This window comes from Motacilla alba, chromosome 10, assembly GCF_015832195.1.
Source record: "Motacilla alba alba isolate MOTALB_02 chromosome 10, Motacilla_alba_V1.0_pri, whole genome shotgun sequence".
Taxonomy (NCBI): Eukaryota; Metazoa; Chordata; class Aves; order Passeriformes; family Motacillidae; genus Motacilla; species Motacilla alba.
The window spans coordinates 4,436,210-4,452,403 of record NC_052025.1 but is presented as its reverse complement, the minus strand read 5'-3'; the positions used below and the strand labels follow the sequence as shown (position 1 = coordinate 4,452,403).

General features: G+C 41.0%; 1 protein-coding gene across 6 annotated transcripts in view; it reads right to left on the bottom strand.

Moving 5' to 3' along the window:
* Nucleotides 1-16,194, bottom strand: part of PEAK1 (pseudopodium enriched atypical kinase 1) — a 109,767-nt gene that overhangs the window by 13,408 nt on the left and 80,165 nt on the right. For 5 of the 6 annotated variants that reach the window (XM_038147125.1, XM_038147123.1, XM_038147127.1 and 2 more), the window contains 3 exons: nucleotides 12,767-12,883; nucleotides 10,783-10,979; nucleotides 2,816-3,564 (listed from right to left, as the gene is read on the bottom strand). In XM_038147125.1, the coding sequence (XP_038003053.1) occupies nucleotides 2,816-3,564; nucleotides 10,783-10,979; nucleotides 12,767-12,883 (1,063 nt within the window). The remainder of the gene's footprint in view (nucleotides 1-2,815; nucleotides 3,565-10,782; nucleotides 10,980-12,766; nucleotides 12,884-16,194) is intronic. The other variant, XM_038147129.1, reaches the window with a different exon arrangement.

The following is a 16,194-nucleotide window of genomic DNA, read 5'->3' as shown; positions in this document are numbered from 1 at the left end:
ATTTGGAATTACTGATAAGACTGTGGTTTCAGGGGAATGTGTATCCATATTACCCCAGATCTACCAACTACTTAGAAGGTGGTACTGCACTTAGGTGAAAGAAAAACACCTCAGGGTCTGGAATTTTATGGAAACTTTTCTTGAATGGGAACTTATATTTTTCCATTTGAAAAACTACTTTTCTGATCATGACTTATGTACTGGTTTTATTTCTAATGTTTCAGTCAAAATAATTTCCACATGGCTTCCTGCAGCTATTTTTGCACTGGGTGTTTACTAGCAGATTAGGTGAGAGTTGAAGCAAAAAGCATAATAAAGTGCTGTGAAACAACACACCCCTATAAATGTTTCCTCTCATATCCACCCCAACAGAACAAGTTGTGCTCGTTCTCCACCAAATTTATCAGAGCATCTTTTACTAGTGAAACCACCAGAATGGAAAAGTGCAAGACTGGTACATTCACCTCTACAAATCATTCATTGTTCTAAATTTAATTCAGCAGTAGTTAAATGGTCAAAGCTGAATTTTTAACAGTGCTTTTGTAATTATATAGTTGGAAATAGAATACTAAAATGCAAATTTTATGTATCAAGAGTATTAGCACTGTTTGGGGGTAAATCTCTGATTTTCTACAAAGAGAATAATAATTTAAAAAAATCTCATTATGACATTGTTTCTCAGATCTAATATTGAAATCATAAAACTTAAGAACTGTCTGAATTGTTATCCAGTGTTGCTTGGGTAGTTCTGTAAAACTCAAAAGAGCTTCATTAATTTACACCATCCAGAGATGTGGCTCTGTATACACTTTCAAAGTGTATTTTTAAGACTTGATCCAAAATAACAGGAAGACTGTTTTGGATTCAATTGGCACACCAGCAATTTTCATCTCACTGCTTTTTCCACCCTGTTTTGGGGACAAGGGATTTAAAGTGGCAGGGAGACATAGGTTATTTGTTGAAGGTAGATTACTATGTAATTTGGCTCACACAAAATACACCCATGGTAGTAAAAACTAGCATATTTGTTAAAGCTAAATTCCCCAAATCTCTGTGTAATGAAACAGCAATCTGTGGTTATGAGCTTTTGGACAAATCTGATCCTGGATCAATGGCTTATAAGTCAAAGATCAACTTGGGGCCAACACCTTCCTTTATCACAGCAAGTGCCAGGGGGGTATTTTCAAGAGGAACTTTTCCACTCATTCTAACAGCACAACAACTCCTGGTGACCTCCAGCTCAAGCATATTTTGTGGATACTTCACTTGCATCTATTAAAATGCAATAAACCTTGTTAGTCAGAGAACTATTTTTAAGAAATCTGAATTATGAAAAAGAAAATTTAGCACCTATTTGACCATGTTACCCTGCTATTCTTTCTTCTCTCTGGCTTTCTACAAGGGAAACGTGATTTGGAGGACATGATATAACAGACCAATGACACAGTCTTGCCTGTCAGGGAATACTGGAAAGGCACATCTGTGATGTGCAGAAAGATATCCCCTTAGTGATAACTCAAACCTGCCCATATAGAAAAATACCACTTTGGGCCCTAGAAGCAATCATTTTGCATCATTGTATTAAAGCAAAACCCTCCAAGCCAGCCATCAGCAATGCCAGATGCTGATTCTGAACCACAGCTGACTGCCAGATATGCTCATGGGCTGGCTCTCCTTGCCTGCTCTGTACCACTGGACATGGCAGCTCCAAGACATCTAGATTTCATTCCACATCTTTTCCAATAAAAGTCCTTAAATAATTAACACAATAGAAATGCTTAGACCCAGATATCTGCATTAAAACATACCTCTTCAGGTCTCAGAAAAACATATTAGCTGCTCCAATGTTACCTTTCAGTTTTTTATATCTTACTTGTAAACAATCATGCAGGAGTGGTAACAACATTTTGTTCCTGTAAAGCACCACCCTTGTGAGAATGTGAAATAGAAGGAATAACAGCTCAGGCCTCACACATCTGGGTCAGGCAATAAATGTTTTATCTCAGTTTCAACAAGGAGGAGTCAGAAGTTCAGTGATTTACTCAAGGTCACACAGGAAGCCTGACAGTGCTATGAGTCTCAGCTGTCCTTCTCACTATCTTCCTACCAGATAAGCATTGAGAAATGCAGAGTTACAGCACTCGGAAAGAACTACCTATATAAAAGTCCATGAAATAACAATATCTGGTGAGATAGCTGCCAGCTAGGCACTCATATATTAGCAGTAAATCTAGTAAATCTTACTTCTTTAATGTGTTAGCTGAAGAATTTATAAGGCAAACACTGATGGCTAGGCAGAGCTTCTGAAAGGCTGGTAATGAGCACTGGTGAAAATCTAAGATCTTGTATGGGAACAGGAAAGTCTATTACCCTAGAATTTACACTTAAAGTTACATGGCTCTGAAAATGGAAGACTTTTCAATGTTTTAGGAAACCTTTCTTAACTATGAGTGATGATTTAATTTCTTCTGCATGCAGGTGAATCAAAGGATTTTGTTATTGAGAGGTTCCAAAAAACTGCCAACACACGTTAAAAGAACACAGCTTTTCTTCCAAAATGCCATTAAGCAGTGACCATAGTAAAGCCTAAGATTTGTTGATTTCTCTTTCAGTCATTTTGGAGCTGCAATAAAAACACGCAGTCAAACAGCAGGTACCGATGGCACAGATGGGTGTGGACAGAAGAAGAGCCTGGATCTTGGGAACCTTACTTCTCACCCCTCTGCCAGCAGTAGCCCTATCACTACGGGATGTGGTGCAGAGAGTGGCTGCTGTCACGGTTTGTCACATCGCACATTTCTCCAGCCCCTCCTACCTTGACGGCGTAGTTGTTGAGGGGATCCTTGGCGTAGGAGGCGGGGTAGTACACGGCGTCGCCCGCCTCGCAGCACGGCTTGTCGCTGGTGAGCCGGAAATCCGACCAGCTGTCCACGCCGAAGCGCAGCTGGTCCTTCTGCCCCGCCATGAACAGGTCCTCACATTTCAGCGCCAGCTTCTTCAGCGAGTCAGCGTGCAGGCTCCGGATCTTGCCCACCACCTCCTCTCTGTTTTCGATGCCTCGATAAAGTGCTTGTCTCTGCGGCTTCTGGACGCCCCGGCCCTGCCTGGCCTGCGAGAGGCGCCGCCCGCTCAGGGACTCCATGCTGGTGGAGCACCGCTCCTTAATACTGACAGTGGCTAGGCTGGAAACGCTGCTCGTCGCTGAGGTGGCTGCCCTCAGCTTCTCTGTGGGCCTGTCCAAGGAATCTCCCGACTCGTTGTCCAGGACCTTGAGCTCCAGGCTGACTGAGGAGCAGGCGCTGCTTGCTTCCCAGTTGGTGTCAATGTCATAGGTGGGGTTGGCCATGATGCACAGGTTGTTCTCCAGAGCCTGCTTCTGGAGATCTCGGGGAGTTGGCTCTGTGTTAGCTCTCAAAATTGTTTTCTTTGGCAGTGGAGGTGGTGTTGGCTGCAAGTTGTTCACTGTCTCCTGGTCTGCCAGCCCTCCAAAGGCAATGGCATCATCCAAAGCTCCCTTGGGTTGCCTGGGCTGTTTTGGAGGGATCATAGCTGCTCTGGACTGCCCTGTGGAATAAGGAAATAGTGAGAGAAGATTAAAGTACTTCCTATGTATTGCTCCTGTTTGCACTCTGAAAAGAATTTTAAGGCAAAAAACCCCCAAAACCCTGACTAGGACCTGTCCCCCGCCAACATTTCAAAACCCCCTAGATACATATATGAAAAGAGGAACTAATTAGAAATGACCAAATCAACATCATATATATCTAATTACATCCAGCCAGTCTTGATTTGACCTTGGCATATATATTGAAATCAGCCTCAGTGCTAGCCATGCTGCCATTTTACATCCAGCAGATGACAAGAACTGCAATGACAAGAACTGCAAGCAAAAACCCAGCCTCCATTTGACACTTAGGCCAAGTCCAGTTTCAGCAATTACACCCAGTGTTCTATAATTTCTTCTGCTGTCAACTGACTGTAATATTATTTCTTATTTTCTATTCAAATGTGCTAAAACTAAGGGTGGATAACAGTCCACAAAACAACTGGGAAATGCACTAGACAAGCTGAAAATCCTATTTCAGAATGGAATCCAGAAACTGCCAGACACAAATAACAGACAGACACTCTGGAGGTCACATCAGGCAGTCAGGATTGCCCCAGCAGATTCACACACTGAAATCAAGGAAGATGAGCCAACTTTCACTCAAGTTGACAAGTGTGTTGCTATCAAGAGCAGGATCATAATTTGACAGAAATAGTTTCTACCCTGCAATTAAAACTCTTGTGCCCTCCCTCTGACTGTAACTTCTCTAATGCATTTCCTTTCCTAACTTGCCACAGGTACCTTTGCTGGCAACGTTACAGTCAGAGACAACCAGACCTGGCTTTACTCAAGAGATCCCAAATGGCAAGTTACGTACACACAGGCTGGGATTTTCTAGTTTCAGACATTTGTGTGAATCCAGGGAAGATAAACTTCCTGTCATGTGTTTTGGATGGCTTTTTATTAAGGGCATTTATGTTTCATAAGTGCCAGAGTCCTTGGAAATGCAGAATACATAAATGACAATAATATAATGGAGAATAAAAATGAATAAACACACAATACAAATGACCAGCTCACTGCTCTGGGACAATTAAACTGTTGTTACTCATATCAAGATGAGATCCTTCCAATCAACTGCTATTTTCAGAGAAATTATTTTATAAGCTTTCTACTTCTCCTGGGAGGTTCACTGACTGTCATGGTAAGGTAGGAAGCCAACTCTGACAGTTGAAAACAGCAGACCTGAAATGGATGCTCTGAATAATTGCAGCTGAGCATCTTTTCTAGTAAGGGAACTGACACTATAACTATTTGTTTATAATGTGCGGAATCATAAAATCATTTTGGCTGAAAAGACCATTAAGATCAGAGTCCAACAGTTAACCTAACACTGCCAAGACCACAAAATCCTTGTAAACTGGAAGACTAAAGGGATCTAAGATTCAGATCTGAATTACAACACTTCAATCCATAATTAATAATTAATGACTTTGGAGTTTGCAAAAAGAAATATTAGTTTCCTCTTCATGTTAAGATAGGTTGTTACAGTTTTTATGAACACTACAGAACCCGAAATCCACGTGGCCAGATGTACCAAACCCTGCAATGCTGGGATAGAATGCTGAAATACACCTCCTAATTTCAGAAGATCAGAGAGGATCATATTTCTATATGTATCCACAAACAAAACAGCCTTACACCCTACTTTCTTAACAATTGTTCTCTTTTCAGTCACTCCAAGGAGACAGCGTTCCAAATGAAAGTTCTATCCTCATCTTTTGTTTAAGCTCCAGAGACCCTCAGAAGAGCCTTACGGATTGAATGGTAAGTCTGGCTATTCCAATGTTTAAAAAACCAAGTTTTGAGCAGGAAATTCTATCAGTTTGTACATACCTGATATTCAGGGAAGACTGAAAATCACTGTAAAGGTTGCTGAAAAAAAATGTAACTCTTGGAGGGCTGGGGGAACCCTACTGCTCCTTTGTATTGCAGCGAGTGTGCTGTGCTGCAGCCTTGAATGCTGCTGCCAGCTGGGCACCACAGGAACTCTGTCATGAAGTTCCTTTTGCAGAGGTGAAGTGCGGTATGATTCCAAGTCAAAAGCAGAATTGATGTCTGTGTGCCAGACACACATCCAGATGCCTTCTGCTTAATCCTCAGACAAGTTCATTTCTACTTGATACCAAATTCTCTTACTCATGCGAACATGTGTCCTCTTCCACAACTGCTCAGTCTTACAAAATCTGTGACCTATGTGCTTCTCCCCAGCAACGCTCTGTGCTAAAGATCACTTGCCTGTTTTCTCCTCCTCACCCTGCTCCCCACTCTGCTGGGACAGCCTGACTGCTGGGTTTTACAGAGACACTGCTCAGGAGGCAGTTTGCTGAGGGGCCTTGCTTGTGGGACTTGCTAACCCATGGATGCACAGGTGCTAGAGGGAAACAGAGAAATAAATTAGAGCAAGATGCCCATCCTGAGCAGCAGCAGCAGCAGCAGAAGCCCTCTCCAGGAAAGGTAAGATTTATAGCAGTGTTACTGCTCGATTCTCTTGTTTTCTGTCTGCTTTAATGACTCCGTCCTCCAAAAGCCACTCACACAGAGGAGAGTGTTGAGACTGCAACCAGGGCTGCTTTTGCATAGCTACTGGCACTGTGACATCCAAACAGAATTGGAGAAGGTTTTCATAACCAGAAGTTGTTTTTTCAGATGTCTGGAGGGGGTGGCAGGTTCCAGAGAACTGAATGTACAAGTCATTCTGTAGTTACTGTTTCAAGTACTCTCTCAGATGAGAAAAAATGAGTTTGTATAACATGCTATGTTACAGTGTGGTTTCTTCCCACAAGAACAAGTTTCCATATTGAAATCTAACCATCTGTATTATCCAGTTAAAAAGTTTCATGTCGGCACTGTTTCTATGCTGAGTTCTAGCACTGCACATTTCTTTCACAGCTATTGGGCCAGTCTCCAGCTCAGCTTTCCCCAAGCATGGCAGGAAAGTACACGGCCCAATTTTTATAAAATCATTGCCTAGCAAGAAAAAGATTGTCTTAAATGTTGTCGCTGTCAAAGGCACAAGAACGTCCTTTTGCATAGAAATACTAGCAGAGCATTAATTTCTTTTTCTTGCCTATCCTTTCTCCCCTTGCATGCTTAAACTCATCATTTCTTTACCTACTGCACAGACTCTCCAACACTGCAAGTTCAGCCTGAGCCACACTCTTGGGAGGCAAAATGAAAAGGAAGAACAGGGACAATATTAGGCTACCAATTTGAGAGATCTTTGAAGTGGATTCCAGACTGCTCAATGACAGAAAAAAATTAACTCTTTACAGATAGCAGATTTCTAGAAAGCTTTAAATAATTCTACCGTTCAATAAGATCTTCCATTATAAAATCTCACTACACTATTTAAATATTAATGTTAAAGTCTCCAGACACCATGCAGAGTTCTGAAGCTCTGAAAGACATCTGAGAAAGGCATTTAAGTTTAATTTTTCTGGGTAACTGATTTATCATCAGACTTTGCATTGCAGCCTATTTATGTTAGCTGCTGAAACTATCAAATCTGACATCACTCCTTAATAAACACTTATCCTGACTGATAAAAATAACCAAACCATGAAACAAACCCACAAATGCATCAAGTACCCTCCAACCACAGCAAAAGCTACCAGAATGCTTCACAGCCCCAGTTCCAATAAATGCTGTGCATGCATACTACCATTCCATGAAAGTGTCCTGCACACAGATTTGCATTAAATCCTCCATTGTTTCCACATGTATTGTTAATTGAATAGTTAAAAATCTCACCAGAATGATTATACATGTTAGAGAAAGGGAAGCTAACATTTGTTAACTAACATTGGTGATGCAGGTCCAGTGTCTCAGCAGTAACTTGAGACTGGGCACAGGTCTCTTGGGTGATGCAGGTAAGAGAAGTCTCACTTTGTTTGCTTGGTGACTTGTCAGGTCTTGCTGCCCACCCTCCATTGCACCATCTTAGACATTACCTGTGCTAATTATGTGCTATACAAAATGCACCAGACTGATGCTACAATCACTGTCTGTCACTGAACTGTCAGTTTCCATCAACAATGATCTCATTACTTTATTTACAGCCTGGCTAAAGCACTGTTTTCTGCCCAGGTCTAACTGATTGAGCCAATGCCCCATGGCAGACACTGTGACTGGGATTTTTTTCCAGTGTCAGCAATCACAAAGCCTAGAAACTCAGCCTCCTTTTTTCCCCATTTCTTTAGGTTTAAAGAGAAAAACAGCTGATAATGAAATAACCTATTTTTTTTCCAATGGCAGAAAAACTATCCCAAGTATACTGAGAATACCTTAATCTACTTACAGCCATGCAAATTCAATCAAGTCAATTTCCCCAACAAATTCAGACAAAGACAGAACAATTTAAAGATTTGTAAAGGAAAGGCTTTGTCTTCCTTATCATCAGTTACAGGGCTTACCTGAATTAACTTCCGTAACAATAAAAGAACCCCTTACAAAGGAGACATCCAGGCTCTCCCTTACACATCTGAACATTTGTTTCTTCATCTTGATTCAAGTGGCAGCCTCTGGATTTTGTTAAACTGTTGATCCCACAGGTCTCCCTCATTGCAGTTCTGCTCAGCACATGAGCACCCACACCATGATCAAGCCAGACTCTTACTTTGATAAGCTGAATGGATTCAGATTCTGAATTAGTCCCTATGAAGTGCTTAACACAATACCAGGCCTTTGCAAAGCTTTTCTTTAGAGCCTGTGCAATTTTTAAAACATTCTTCTTAAACTGTGGGCACCAGAGCCTGACTGTGACCATGGCAGTCAAGAACCTCTCTCCTCCTACTCAAGTTTCCTCCTATTTCTACAGCCAGGAACACACCTTATCCTGTCATCATAGTGGGATCTCATAAAAGCCCCAACTCTTGTATGTTGTACCTGACTCCTGGAGGAGAATCCTTTGTTTTGTAAGGCTTGTCTCTTGGAAGGCCAAATCAAATATATTTGAGGGCAGTACCTGATATAAACTATTACCTGACTGCAGATGAAAATTTACCAAGGCTTGCAATTATTTCTGTTCATGACACCTCACGAGTGCTAAGGCATCATGATGTGTCAGAACTGAAGATTAGCCATTTATCAAAGTAGAGACATATTATCTGCTTTTTAATAAAAACCACAGAATATAGAATATGTAAAATATGTACATAGAATATGTATCAGATTAGTTTAAAAGGTGAATATTGTGCATTATGCTGCAAATTGAGATGTGCACGTGATGTATTTTACAAACCACAAACTATAGCATGCAGCTGTAATTGCAGCTGAGGCAAGAGTCAAATGTGATGTAACTTCTCATATTATCCTTTCTTCCAGTTTCACATACCAGTATTTGTTAATTCTATAAAAAATAAGGTTTTGCTGCCTAGGTGATGCAAGATGTGAAAACAAGTAGGGATTATTCTCTGTCCCTACTTAGAAATCTCTCTGTTGCCATCTGAACTAGAAAGTGAGGTTGCCTGACTAAAGCAGAAAGCCTGTGAAGGGCAGCCAGGCAGCTCAGTGCCATTTAGGGAAGCACTGCTCCTACCAGCAGGCAGCTCTCCCAGCCAGAGCCAGGCAAGCCCCAGAGCCAACTTAACCCTTTCACACCAAGAGGGTGCTCTGGAGACAGCACAGCTCCAAGTGACCCGATGGTGAGGAGAAGATTTTGAATAAATTGCTAAGGGGTTGATTTTTTTTATGGTTTTGGAAAGAAACATTCAAACTTAGGAACAGCACTAATACAGGCCAGGACTGATGGAAGGGATGTCTTGAGCCAGTCAGGCAGGGTGAGCTGGAGCAGGTTGTCCAGATCCTCTCCAGTTGGGCTGGAACTTGTGAATATCTCCACAGACAGATTCCAAAACTCCTCTGAGCAAGCTGTTCCAGTGTTGATGGTATTTTGCTGCACAGGATAAACATGGTACAGGCAGTTCTGGTGCAACTAGACCTCAACTGCCTGGATTCTGTCTGCAATGTCCCTGTCTTCTAAACACAGCAAATATAGATACAGATACATACCTCACTAAATTGAAAATAACTCATTAGATGTATGAGTAATTCACCACAAAGATACAGATTTTAGTTTTCCTCCCTAGAGGAAGAATTTCTTGGTAGATGTTAGCATCACACTTGGACAGGATATTTTTCCTCCTTATGCTTTATAAACAACACCTAAATAATGTTTTAATAGCAGAATGCACTAACAAGCTTGCCACTAATTCACATTTAAGCAAAAAAATGCAACGCTTTCACTGAATGTCTAAGGAATGTATGCACCTGAGGGTTTAAAGTTTAGTCCTTGATCCCTGAAACCTGTGTGGACATGCCAAACTCCCTGTACTCATGAGCCATCTCAACACCATCACTTTACTCTTGGCCAAATGCTTAATAAGTTGCTGTGTACAGGATTGGGATGTTCAAAAAACATCTATTGGGATATCCTGGAATGTAAATAAATGAGAGATTTTGTTGTTCTAGAAGACCTGGCTGTAGGTATCCATGAATTCACTGTACTGCAAATCAAAATGCTTTAGAAAATCAGGCTGATAATATTGATACTGTGCATTGGGAGATGCTGCTTTACCTTGCTCCCCTTATCTTCCAAGAAGCCCTGCATCCATGGATCTCTTTATGGAATTCAGTAATCTTTGAGTAGTACCTTCAGGACATTTGTATCTCATTGGGAAGGACCAAAAGTAAACTCTCTGACTAGGATAAGAACAGTTTCAGCCAACAAGAGATGGGTACAAATATTTTAGCAATCATTGATGCTCTAAAATAAAAAGCCCTACATTTGATGAAGTTTAGAAAAATACTGAACTTTATTTATTCCTTCTAAAGAAATTAGGTAACTTGCTCTGTATTTTAAACCTCTTTTACAACAATTCCTCCAAAGAGATAAAACAATGTTGATTTTAAAAATCATCTGAGATGTTTATCACTAAGGGCAATTAAAGGACTGTTTTAAATTACAGGAAAACAAACCTTTGATTTTGTTGAATCTTCACTTTCTTGGTTATGACCTCTGAATGAGACTATATATCTTTATTTTCTGTAAATCAATATTAAACAGTTAGGCATTAAAAGCTACCCTTATGAAGATATATTGAGCTGTTCAGAAGAAAAGGCTCTTCTCACCCTGGAAAGGTATCCAAAATCTGACCCAGTTCCTGTCCACTCACCTAAATTGCTGTAGGTAGCACTGCAGGTACTCGGCTCAGGAGAATTTGGAGCTTCTTCTTTCTCCTCGTGGCCGGGTGGCCCGCGGGCGGATGAGGCCGGGATGACGGAGGCGCTGCCCCCATTGTCCTGCTTCACAAACACAGCTCTGGGGACACGGGGGGACAGCTCCTCCAGGGTCGGGTCATCAGGCACTTGACTGAAACAAACACAACAACGTCACCTGCAGGCCCAAGCTGGGCACTAAGTATCTGCAGGAAGGGGAATGAACTGGGAAAGAAGGAAGTTCTTTCACCCTCCTTTGCTAAGAACAATGATCTACAGTTTTTATTTTCCTTAGTGAGAAGGAACACCTTGTGACTGAAATAGTAACATGTTGGTTACTATTATCATGATTATAATAATATATATAGTATTATCGTTCATGCCTTTGATATAAAAGCTACAATAAAATGTTTTACAGCTTGACTACCATCAACATCCATACTCATAAATATGCAGGCATGATTCTGGGTGAAGTGAGTGGTACTCAGGACAGTAGCAGAGTTTAGGGTGCTTTTTGCCAGTGCAAACAACTGTGCCTCAAACAAATATAAGAAGGCATAGCAAGGGGGATTAAGTGCCAATAAATGCATAAAACTTCGATGATACATTTTCATATCCTGGTAGGATTTTGGGAATTGACTCTCTGGGAAACAGACCTCATTGAGGCAAATAATCTCTTTCCCATATAAAATTCTCCACTGTTAAAATCCATCTGCTTTAGGCCAATTGCAAAATGCTCTGAAGACATTCCTCTGTGCCTGCTCTTAGCCATGACGTTTTAATCACACTGTGATGACTTATAGCACAGAACTCTGAAAATCGTGCATTTACTTGGTTTCCATGGATATATTTATTGCAGTATAATTTAAAAATGATGCATTATATGCATGAAAAAAATCAAGATTTAATAAAACCCCACAATCATACTGAAAATATAACAGCAATTATCAATAATATGCCACAAAAACATGTCAGAGCAAAAATATTTCCATGCCTTTATGTTCTCTCACTCACAGAAACAAATACTCATTACAGGCCAAATCTCAAGAGCATATGTGCTGTTTGCTAGCTCTCATTACTACAGCCTGATCAAATACAGCAGGAAGAATTTGAAATACTTGTGATTTCCATTAGGGACAGGAGTAACACACTTCCATCAAAAAACGATCAGCACATCGTGTATCTGTAGAGATACTTATTTTCTGTGATAAGGATTTCAAACTTCCACAGAGTTAACATAAATTATAGGTATTTGTCTATGGCAAAGCCAAACCCCTGAAAATCCTGGGACACAATCTTGTAGCAATCCCCAGTACAAAGATTCCAACATGCCAATGCTCTGCATGACAAGAGCCAGGACGGTGCAGTGAGCACATGCTGTTTCTGCTCAGACTCATGAATTTTAACTGCAGGCTGACACAAACCAAACTCATTAGAACTTGTTAGTAAAAGAGAAAAAATGGCGTCAGTTCAAAAAGATGTAGTCTTTAATCAGCGTACCATTTTTTGTTCCATTTTAGTACCATGCATAGGAATGGTGTGAAGAACATTCCATGTGCCATAAATATATCCACATTAAAGAGTTAACCTCAGTAATTTCAGAGTAAAGCAGACATAAAATTAAAGCAGTAACAAGGCTCTCAGGATAATTGAACTGAAGGCTTGTAGTTGCTGTAAATAATGTACATACCTGCATTCCTCAACAGGAATGTTTTCTTTAAGAAGAAATAGGTTCTAATAGCTTCACAGTTCTGTCATTGCCACAAACCAGGAATTATCACATCTCAAAGTAACTTTTTAGTATCACTTGGTGAGGTAAGAACATACTCATTCTCCAAACCAGACACATGCATGCACATACACTAAACCTAAGCTCAGAAGCATTTTGCCAAAGTAAACCAACAGCTAGAAAGGAAGAAAGAAAAAAAAATACCAACTCACCCACTGTACTCACTCACACAATTCCCCATTAAAGGAAATTCTTTCAGGGCCTTCTTGAGTCTTTTAATCATGTCTTGAAACTCTGGCGAGCCATTGATTCCACAGTGTTCTGGTGTGCTACAAGTTGTGCAAGCTGTGAGCAAGAGGGCTGAACTCTGCACAGAGTGATACACCTACTGCACCTTAGTGTTTACCTTCGGGGGCTGGGCCCTGCCAAGGCCCCGGGCAGCCAGGCACAGCAGCCCTGCCTCCTTAACTCCTGCACTGCCTCCCTGCAGGGCCAGGGCACGCTGCATCACTGCTCTGGAATGACGGCTATGGCCTGACTCATGCCCACTGCTCCGGGAAAAGCAAGCTCAGCTCTCACCAGGAGCTTCAGGAAGTAACACTAACCTATTGTTAAGAGTAAGAGAGTATCTCAAATCTGTATTCAGGGCCTCAAAAGAATACATTTTAAACCACAGCAATTAGAGGTCAGGTCATGAAATCCATGGGGAAATGCTTCCCAGTATCTTAAGGCTGAGAACAGAGAGATCAAGCTTATGTACACAGTGCAAATGTCAGCCCTTCAGTGGTGCTGGCAGCACACAGGAGGAGTAAAAGGGGAACCATCTTCACTCAGGGAGCTCCAAGAACCACATCCCCAGTTACTTCATGAACTAAACAGTTAAAATGACTGGTTTTTCGAGGAAAGAGGAACAGCTGATAAACAGGCAGTTCTCTCAGATTAGAATCATTAAAATCTGATTTTGTGTAACTTTCTATCTGCTTACTGGTAACAAGTCATACTTAAAGCCATCTCCTTATTTGGGATATTTATAGATATTTTGCCAGGATGGATTCTTTGATGCCTTGCATAAGAGCACATATTTAGCATCTACCACAGTGGGCGCAGCCTCCTCTGTCCAAGTTTTTTTCTCTCTCTTTTTTATTTCAAAAACAAACTTCATAGAAATTAATTATTTTAGAGAACTCTGCTCCTCAGGCACAAGTGGCTGAAGCTAAACAACTACTCAGTTAGTGGAGGAAGCAGCCCTCTGCATGCAGAGAATGTGTTTGTTTTCCTAAGAAGCTGAGATTACGTGAAGCAAAAACACTTGCCATAAAAATGACTGTCCTTCAGACAACACCCCATTGAATTCAACTACTTGTCATTCACGTGTGCACAGGCTCAAAACTGTTTTAAAATGTTATTTTTCTGGAGGGACAAATGCCTCTCTTTCCTTCAGGCTCTCCTCCTCCACGGTTTTTGGAGGATAGCCAGAAGATGATGTGGTCTAACTCGCCTCGGTCTTTTGGGAACAGCAGGATCCAGAAAGCTGCCTGCGTAGGGTGTTAATTTTGGTGAGGACACTGGAATCACAGCTCTTATGTGACTGGTGTTCTCTATGCAGAGCACGCCTGCTCAATTAGAGTGATTAATAAACAGCAATGAATACGAGGGAGATAGAGTGGAACGCTTATAAGAAGTGATTGTGAGAGTGTATTCCTGAATTAGGGTCAGATCCAGAGGTAAAGGTGAGGGAACACAGTTCTGTACAAGACAGCACATAAATCCCAGTGGCAGGAATTAGTGACAGAAACAGAGAAAAGCTGATGTGGCCTTGGGGCCAGCACAGACTCTGATCTCCTCCCTGAGTGGACATCAACACAGCAGCCATCAGTGGCAGCTGTACAGTTGGAGGTGACAAGGAAGAGGACTTCGTTTTGCACACATAAAAGCCCAACTGTGTAATTTGTAGCTATATTAGTTTCAAAGAGAGCGCTTTGTGATGCCCTCAGGCCCTGCACTTTTAAGCTAATAAAGCAAACATAAAGCCTAAAGTGACTGAATAATGCTTGAGGAAAAATGCAGATGTTAAGGGCTGGAGGGAGGTCAGAGGCCACCTTACCCAGGACCTTCTCCTCAGAACACTGCCCACTTTATTCCTGCAAAGCACTGAGCTCAAGCAGTGAGACAAGCAGTGCCCAGGCTTCAGTCACAGGGCACTATGGATACAGAAAACATTCCAGTGGCTCCTGCAGCTCAGTCCCTCACCACCACCAACAGTCACTGAAGAGGAGAGTGAAAGAAACTTCTCAAATGACAACCTGAAACTACTAAACCATGAAGTTCATTCCTAATTCTGATTATTGAGAAGCTGGCTTAGTCCTGAAGCTTGAGAATGTTTTTTTTTAGATCTTGTATAATGCGATGTTTGCACGGATAAAGGGAGTACACTTGATAATCCAGTAAAGACATCCTGCTAAGCTCTTTAGTGCCACTGAAACTTAATGGTAATGACTTTCACAGATTAACTGTGCATTATAAAGAAGATATTTTTCTTTATCCATTTTAGGTTCTCAGTCTTTCCATTTTACAGACTGTATTGGAGGAGTTAAGAACAATAATACATGATTTACCATTTCCTAATCTAAATTTATAAAATAATAAATGGTAAAGTCCCTTCTACTTGGATCTTTAACAGTCCTTGGTGTTTACAAGTTCTCACATAAAACGTTACCAAACTTATTGCTTAATGCACATGCTGAATTTCCAATTCTGTTAGAATTGGAAAATGTTCTAGAGAAAATCCTCACAAGTTTTTAATTGATGAAATGGGAGAAGAAAGCTAGTTAATACTTTTAAAAGCACTGCTAAGCACTGCTGAGTAAGGTAGATAAAGCTTGCTGACACCAAGATGAGAAAAGCCCTAACAGGGATTTGACAAGAAGGAAGAGCCCATCCACCTTAAATTTCCAGGGAGAATTTCTCCCATTTCAGTAGACTTGCTCAAGCAAGGAATTTCTTTTAATCTATAACACCCTTGAAAATGATGTTCATTTTACCATCAATTTACTTGGGCTGTACCTAAAAGGTTCTGGGTTCATGTGAGAACCTCACCCTAAGAGTTATACCAGAAGCCCTCCAAATAGGGAAGGACTTTGTTTTAAACAGAGGTCTACTGTGATTTCACAGATTTTCTTATCTTCCCAAGCAGTTTCTGAAGCAGCTGTGGAATCTGCAGGACTGGATCAGTGACAGTGTGAAAGTGGAATGTGGCAGTGGTGGTTATTCCTGCCTGTCTTTGGATGAAATCCTGATCTTAATGTATGGCTACATTTTTGTAGAACAGTGATTCCCATTGTTTCCACTGAGTGATCTGTAACAACACTCATATTCCTCTATACAGAGCTCAGATTTATCAGTTATGAGATCAAATCCCTTTGTAAAAATTAACACAATCTTAGAAATTAGATTGGTAATCACAAATTTAGCTATGAAGAAATGCTTCCTTATCTGAGCCAGACTAAAATCAATATACAGACCTCACTATCTGAAGGAAGTATTTCAGGAAAAACAGTTTTATCTTCACTTCATCCAAGACTGGCCCAAAGATCCCATAAAGGAAAGTTATGGCTGACTTGCAGCTGTGAAAGGAAACTCT